The sequence below is a fragment of the Heptranchias perlo genome, chromosome 24, assembly GCF_035084215.1.
Source record: "Heptranchias perlo isolate sHepPer1 chromosome 24, sHepPer1.hap1, whole genome shotgun sequence".
In the NCBI taxonomy this organism is placed as follows: domain Eukaryota; kingdom Metazoa; phylum Chordata; class Chondrichthyes; order Hexanchiformes; family Hexanchidae; genus Heptranchias; species Heptranchias perlo.
Window position 1 is genome coordinate 6,669,970 of NC_090348.1, and position 8,211 is coordinate 6,678,180.

General features: G+C 44.8%; 1 protein-coding gene across 4 annotated transcripts; it reads left to right on the plus strand.

Annotated features, from left to right (window-relative positions):
• Window positions 1-205: 205 nt before the first annotated feature.
• Window positions 206-5,546, plus strand: bhlhe41 (basic helix-loop-helix family, member e41). 4 transcript variants are annotated; one of them, XM_068005319.1, is made up of 5 exons: window positions 206-299; window positions 2,038-2,096; window positions 2,349-2,456; window positions 2,788-2,899; window positions 3,368-5,546. In XM_068005319.1, exons 2-5 carry the CDS (start codon window positions 2,049-2,051, stop codon window positions 4,228-4,230), a joined length of 1,131 nt encoding a protein of 376 aa, XP_067861420.1. In that variant the 5' UTR covers window positions 206-299; window positions 2,038-2,048; the 3' UTR covers window positions 4,231-5,546. The 4 variants fall into 4 exon arrangements, with proteins under 4 accessions (XP_067861420.1, XP_067861419.1, XP_067861417.1 ...); XM_068005318.1 differs by having other exon boundaries at window positions 215-299; window positions 2,033-2,096; XM_068005316.1 differs by lacking the exon at window positions 206-299 and adding an exon at window positions 1,641-1,917 and having other exon boundaries at window positions 2,033-2,096.
• Window positions 5,547-8,211: the final 2,665 nt, after the last annotated feature.

Below are 8,211 nucleotides of genomic sequence, written 5' to 3' on the forward strand. Positions count from 1 at the left end.
TACCTTGTTGCACTTATTAACCAACCCCCGTACAACAAGGGTGTGGAAAACGGTTTAGTTATTCTTATCCGTTTATCACACATGATTGTAACACGCCACATATTATCAATACAACAAAGTATTCCTGAACGGATGTGCGTGCAGTTTAGCCGTTCACATCTAACTCCGCCGCCGCGTACTGTCGCCTTGAGTCTTCAGTAAGATGTTCAAATAACCATTCAGTGCTTCGGACATAGAAATTATATCATTTTAAATCTACTTTTCTCCTCAAAAGGACCATTCAATCGACATTAAACACGGTAGGATGGCACTGCAACAAACTGCAATTCCAGTTAGTATTTTTTCTATATGGACACTGTCCATACAGTAGCCGAGCACTACAGCGTCCTTACGGTGTCCGGTAGTTAGAGAATAAACCGTGAGGCATCACGTTCAACGGTGCAACTTAAAAAATAATAACTGCTCCTTTAACTATGCAAATCGGCGTGGATGTGGGAACCCCCTTGGAACAGATTGTGGGACAAAATAACAAATACATTGTGCGAGTGGTATCAGAAACGTGATGGTGCCTATCGAGACTAGACCTGGAGCAGAAATGCAGTGGTTACAGCTGCTCGCCCTGAAACTGAATTGATCAATGTCTCTTTCAATGTGTGTGTGTGTGGACATAAAATGTAACTAATGAAGACACTGCTGAACTGCAGACACGTCCGCTCAGGGATACTTTGTTGCATTGATAACGTATGGTGTGTTCCAGTAATGTGTAACTAAACAGGAACTCAGTGAAGAGGCTGAAGAGATTTTATATGTGCGTGTGGAGGGGTGGGGAAGAGTAGCCGACCCTCCATCACGTTATATGTGGGTGGGGAAGAGTAGCCGACCCTCCATCACGTTGACAGCCTTGTGTTTTGCTAGGGAAAGACGATCGCAGTGTGAGGTGCCACGGTTGAAGGGAACGTGCCTCTCGCCGTTATTTGCTGTGCACAGACACGTCGCCCAGTAACAACCAGTCAGCAGGCTCCCGAGCTCATCCAGATTGTGCGTTCAAGCAAATTCTTTGCACCTATAACAGACCAGCCCGTGTCTCATTAGTAATTCTAACTATTATTTTATGCAAATTCATGCTCTATATATAATGCAAAACAAACAAATCAAACTCCAGTTTGCAACATTCTTGTAAATGGGTCACCAATGTTTTATTGTAAGAATGTTCCCCTGGTGCACGCAGTAAGAGAAATCGAATGCACTTCGCAAAAACTTTCCCACATGCGAAGAAAGCTCCAGATTCCGCCAGCTCCCTTCCTCACCAGAACTCTGTGTTTTGGTCAACCCCATCTCTCAGAGCAGTGGTGGGGGTGGGAGGACTGAGATACACGAGGAGTCAGTGCAGCAAACAACACGGTCACAGATGTGTAGGACCAATTGCATAATGCCAGGGTTATTAATGCAGATCGTGTTTTCACCCCAGCGTTATGTAAGGAAGGTGATGAAGGTTGCAGTATTCCTCCAATCTCATCACCACCACCCCCCCCCCCTCCTTTTTAAAATTTGGGTTGTTATTGGTTGGTGTTGGATGCCGCACGTGAGTTGGAGAGCTGGTCTGGGATCCCCGGTGCGCGTGCGCTTCTTTTGCGACAAAAACTGCTTGCACGTCCGTCCCAGCGACGCAGAGTGAATGCAGAGAGAGTGAGTGAGAGTGAGAGAGTGAGAGAGAGAGCGGAGTCCGGGCCAGCCAGACCCGCGGGCTACAACCTCTGCTCTAGGGGCCGGGCTGTCCATCACTCCCGGGGGGCATAATCTTAACTGCACTTTGCAATCTCCCCCCCTAACACATATAATGCAGGACGGTATTCCTCTCTTGCAAGCCTCTGCTTGCTTAACAGAACGGAAGTTATTAGAAAATGCAGACTTTATTGGGTGAGTTTATTTCTGCATAATATTTTTTTCCTCTAGTATGCATTGATCGTGTTACAAATCCCTTGCAGGTTTACAGTAACGTGTCAACTTTTTTTTAATTATTTTTAATTGATAGTGTAGAATACCATTCGATGTACGTGTGCAAATCAAAACGGGGAATGAAGCGAGACGACAGCAAGGTAGGAGCGTGCAGTATTATTAACTATAGGTGTGATGCTGATTTTTGGTTATGATCACATTTGCTTTCTATCAATAATAATTTATTTGACATTGCAGGTTTAACTTTAAAAAAAAAAGATATGTATGAAAATACAACTGAGCCTAATGCGGCGAATGCAATGAGAAAATAACTAAAACATCACTTTTACTTTCGTTGTATTTTTTTTAAATTGCAATTTCTGCGGTGCTTCCTGACTTCACGTTTTTTTTAGGAAGCCTACAAACTACCACATAGGTTGATTGAGAAGAAAAGACGTGATCGGATTAACGAATGCATTTCACAGCTTAAAGATCTGCTGCCTGAGCATCTGAAACTGACGGTAAGGTACTGAAATCTGCCTTCTGTTCTGTAATAATATAAATAAATGTGCGTACTTCCCGAAATATGGAATCAAATTAACATTTTGTAGCCGTGTGCCATACTGCTCGGGGCTTAACCGGTACACGCGAGGAGATTAATTAAAAATAATATAGTACAGTAAGTCGTTAATACCGCAAGGATTAACGGAAATTGTAAAATTGCCCATTTAATAGCTCATTTTGTACTCCGTTTTTTGTAGTAATATTGGAGCTTTAACTGCGTTTAATTATATTTTGGAGGAGTCATTTACAAAAATAAAATTATTCCTTCCCCCCCCCCCAACTCTCAAGACACTTGGGCATCTGGAGAAAGCTGTAGTGCTGGAATTAGCTTTGAAACACTTAAAGGCTTTAACTACTTTGACGGAACAGCAGCACCAGAAGATAATTGCTTTGCAAAATGGTAAGTGACAGTATGGTACTTAAAAAGCAAGAACTTGCATTTATATAGTGCTTTTCATGACCTCAGGATGTCCCAAAGCGCTTTACAGCCAATGAAGTACTTTGGAAGTGTAGTCACTGTTGTGATGTAGGAAACGCGGCAGCCAATTTGCGCACAGCAAGATCCCACAAACCGATATGTGATAATGACCAGATAATCTGCGTTAGTGATGTTGGTTGAGAAATATTGGCCAGGGCACCAAGGAGAACCCCCCATCTCTTCTTCAAAATAATGCCGTGGGATCTTTTACGTCCACCTGAGAGAGCAGACGGGGCCTCAGTTTATTGTGTCATCCGAACCAGATAATCTATTTTTAAGTGATGATAAAGTAAAATGATGGTTACACAGACTCGGGATATGCCGGTTGTGAATTGCTAGACAGTACAGTCTGTATTCCTTCACTGGTGTTTGTTTTGGATTGTTTTTAAGGAGACCGTACTTTGAAAGTGCCCGTGCAGTCGGATCTGGATGCTTTCCACTCTGGATTTCAAACGTGTGCCCGGGAGGTGCTGCAACACCTGACCAGGTTTGAAAGCTGGAGTCCCAGGGAGCAGCGCTGCGCCCAGCTTATCGGCCACTTGCACCGAGCTTCCACGCAGCTCCGAGCCGACAAGGAGGCCCCGGCTCCGAGCGAAGGGCCGGCCGGCGCCCGCGCGAAGGACAGCCACGGTGGCGAGAACTGCGTCCCGGTCATTCAGCGGACGCAGGTGGCGGAGCACAACGGGAGCGACACGGACACTGACAGTGGCTACGGCGGAGACGGCGAGAGGTGCGAGGGGAAAAGCGAGAAGGAGTTCAACCCGGGGGGCGGCGCCTGCCACGAGAGCCGGACTGTTAAAATTAAACAGGAGCCTGATGATCCGCCAGCCAAAAGGGTCAAAGTTGACCTGGCCGGCCAAATGACCAGCTCGGACTCCGGGCGCGACTCTGCCCTTCACTCGATGATGGGAATTGGCACCTTGCCAACGCTTGGCCAGCAAGCCCCTTTCTGCCTGCCCTTTTACATTATTTCCCCTTCGGCAGCCGCTCCCTACATGCCCCTCCTGGACAAGGCCAGCCTGGAGAAATACTGGTACCCGGCACCCATCCCAGTCCTTTACCCCAGCATTCCGGGCTTGCACGGCATTTCGGCGCTGGCGCCCGACAGGCTGCTCTGCCGGGTCCCGTCCCCTGGGTCGGGCACAGCGCCGGCTCTCGTTCCATCCGGGCCGGAGGCAACACGACACCTGGGAGCGGAGAGACCTCCGAGCTCAGCACCAGATCCGCTACAGTCGCCGAACAACACGTCCTAAACCAGTCAAACCCTCTCCCCTCCCATCCCATTAAAGTGTGGAAATGGGCGGCACAGACATTACCAGTGAGCGGTCCTCCTTATGTTGGTCCCTAGAGCTGGAAGGAAATGAGGACCAAGTTCCAAAATTAGATTTCCCCCCCCCCACCCCCCCCCCCCCCCCCGCCCGAGCACAAATTTTAAAGGTGTGCATCAAAATCCTGGCCTCCAAATGGCCGCTGAAGAAAATGGTCATCGTTTATACCTTAGATCAGAAGATGGGCAAAGACCGAGTTAAGTTAGATCCTCCTAAGATACTCTTAGAATTGGGATGTGAACCCCTGGTTACGTTGAGTAAATCTTTGGTAATCGGTATACAGAACAATCCCCTCGCTCCCTCCCGCCAATATTTGTGTTAATGGCTTAATATAGTTCTGGAAATTCACCTGCCATCTTCATATATTTCTAGAACTCCATGAATTACCAGCTTGAGTGTGAGTCGGGATTGGTGTCAGCTTCAGATTAATATTTTTTAAGAACAGTCTACATAAAGGTTTATTTTTTTTATAAAAGTAAGTTGTACATTCTGTGCGCCTCCGTTCCAATAGTCAACCTGAACAGATGCACAGAATGAGGAGATGGGAAATCTAGGATTGGTAGATGCTGTAAACTATTAAAACTTTTTACTCTTTTGAATCATATAAATGTGGAGATATATAATATCTTTCAGAAAGATAAATGCCTTGTCCCCGCCAGTTCATGGCAGGCTGCCCGTCTTAGTCCTGAAGTCCTGCTGTGAATTATGTATTAACTCTTGTGGCCTTTTTTTAGAGATGAGTAACCGGTTAGGTTAATTCCCTTTTCCACCCCCTGACCCCTTAAATCCTCTCTCCACAATCTGACAGACAATTGGAAGTCACACAGTCAAGAGCCTTATCACCCAGACTGAGGAGACGATGGCCTCATTGAAACCTATTTATAGTTGTTGCCAAGGCAGCCAGTATGGTGATGCTGTGAAGTGTTATGTAACAGCTGAGACAAGTCCCTTCCCGAATGTGAGCCAGCACTCGTATTCATCCTGGTTACATTACTGCTGCTGTATGCCTGACGCGCTGGGTTCTAAAATATTGTGAAATATATATATTTGCCTAAAGTGGCTTTTGTTTTGTGTACTGTAAATAGTTTGTGAATAATCATGAATCTCGTCTGATATGCTATTTTTGTAGGGGGATAATACATGATAACCACTGAATATTTTACGTTTTGAGCAAAATGAATTTATGAAGAATTGTTGAACAATGTTTGCACTTTTTGTTAGTGCTTTATGCTTATGCGGTCCTAAGTTATTAAAATAAATACTGTCTGCATCAAGAAAAACCGAGTGATCGATTCCCAGTATAGCTTTTAGAATGTTTTTTTTGCAAAGAAAAGACTGAAATTAATTGTGAATTTAGAGTCGAGCAGACCCGGAATGTGCTTAAAATGATAGGAAGCTAAAGGTCGTATTTTTATTGTGTCAACAGTGGCTGTTTTATCATGAAATACAATCGAAAAACCTAAATTTTAAAAACTAAAGAGCAAGGATGGGGATAATGAAAAGTACAACATTGTGTCACTGGTCAACGCCTGTGCTGCATCTTTGTGAACACCTAGAATTGTGGCAAAGTTGTTACGGGGGTAATATATAAAGACAGACTCTCCATTTAAAAAAAATGATGGATTCTAAAGAATTTCTGTTTATCTTCGCGATTCGCAGTTAATTATAACGACCACGGAATTTGCGGTAAATTCGTCTTCATCTTAAACTAGTAGTGTCAGGATCGTTAATCCTTCAGTGTGAAAGTCAACAACACACAAACGCTCGCTAAATGTATTATTAATAGGGACTGGGGGAGAATATAAAGCAGGCTGAAAACTGAAGGTGGTTCTGAGAAAGCATTTTGCAATTGTCTTTTGGTGATACTACAGAATTAACTAAAGTGCAGGGACGGCCTAAAGTATATTAAAATATGAACTTTACGCCTGTAAAGTCCTACCTGAAGCGTCCGTTTTCCTGTATTAGTTAAAGGTCGCACAAGAGGTTGAGAAATGTAGCTAGTGGAATTTTGAATGTGAGCTTCAAACGTACATTGTATTTTCATACGATCATTCCATGCCAATTCTAGATAAGCACATCTTGTCACTCGGATTTGCAAAATCAAACGTTGCATTTGTTTGCACCGTGTTTTTAATGGGAGTTTTTGTTTCATTTGATTAGGTTTTGCACCTGATATGTAAACGTTTCCCTAAATGGATGCTTTTCCCATTGCAAAATATTTTCAAGTTGTGCGTGTCAGAATCGCTCAAACTTTGTATATGATTTGCCTGGCAGTCTAGTCGAGGTTTGTGAAGATACAGATCAGCCATGATCTAATTGAATGGTGGAGCAGGCTGGAGGGATGGCCTACTCCTGTTGCTGGATTTGTTTCGGTTTGGATCATGGAGCATATTAAGGTGCAAACATAGTGATTCTGCTAAAGTAAAGCTGAATTCCAAAACATGGCTTACTGTTTACCAAAATCTTACCAGAGTTCACCATTCAAACAGCAGCCGTGCCAATTGTTATCGTGACTGGACATAAGGTTGTTTCGGTGTTTATTGGAAGAAGGGGTGTACAGCCGCAAGAAATATGATAAGTTGGAAAATCTAATTGTAACTGAATTTAGCAGTTGCCCAAAACAATTCTCAGTAGCTGAGATTCATGTTGCTGTTTTATAATGGTTAGAGTTGGATCGTCTTTGGAGGCGTTGTAGAGAAACAGAAAAAGAAACTTGGCAAAAAGAGGCAGAGGTAGAGGAAAATAACAAGGTGAGCTGGACAAGATTCCACAGCCTGCCTCTTTCACACCAAAAGGTGAAAAGGGAGTGCACTACTGAACAAATGGGCCACCTTCCTTGAAAATCCAACAGATTGTACTTGTTTACATTTAATTGCTACAGAAACTGGGACTTCACCCCCCCTCCCTCCCCATAAACCCATGAATGAGGGGGTGACCGTCACTAATTGAGAAATTAGGGCTTTTTAAAAAGAACTAGATTTGAGGTTAAGGGACGGCCTGATTGAGGTCATCAAGATTATGAAGGGTTATTGATCAGGTAAATAGCGATAGATTGTATCCGCGATCAGAGACTGTATGAGAGGACACTCATTTAAAATAATCACATAAAAACAATGGAAGGGAAGTGTTTTTGAACCTGAGTTCATAAAGATTAGTTCCTCAGAAAGAGTGTGGGGAGACAGCAGGAGAGTGGGATCATACTTAATGACTGATGGAGAAAAACATTGGCACGGATTTGAGGGGCCCAATTGCCTGTTTCTGTGCTGCAATATTCTGATTCCATGAAACCATCATGATGATTTGGGTGATTTTGATGGCTATTAAGACACTAGAAAGATGCAACTTTCTCTGCCCATTGATACTTATCGGCGTGCCTGCTTTGTTGTACCCAGGGAGTGCCACTCTTCACTCCCTCGCAGTCTGCCAAATAAGGATATAAAATACAGTTGCCTATGATGGTCTGCACTGAATTGAAATTTTTAAACGAAAAATGCTGGTTCGCCAATCTTGGGAGAGGCCAAAGGGTTAAGGGAAGAGATTGTTTACTAATTCCGTACAAAAGGGAGATGCTGGAATGAAACCCTTTCTGACTGGGTTGCGTGGAGCATCACACGCCTGAGCTGAGACGACAACACCACCACAGACTGACCCATCCACCCTGGGCTGGACCAAGGAAAGCCAGCCTCCAGCACCAGCCTCTTGCTGCTTTGCAGGCTCGGGGGGGGGGGGGGGGGCGGGAGAAGAGGAGGAAGGGGGCGGGGTCAAACGACAGGCTCATTTGCATACGCTCGCCAGACGGCGGCCCCGTCACGTGCGCTCACACATGCCGCACGTGGGCTGGGGTCAGGCGGGGTCGAGCGGCTGCCACATTGTATCGAGAGGTTAGCAACACTCGGCCCGCCACCT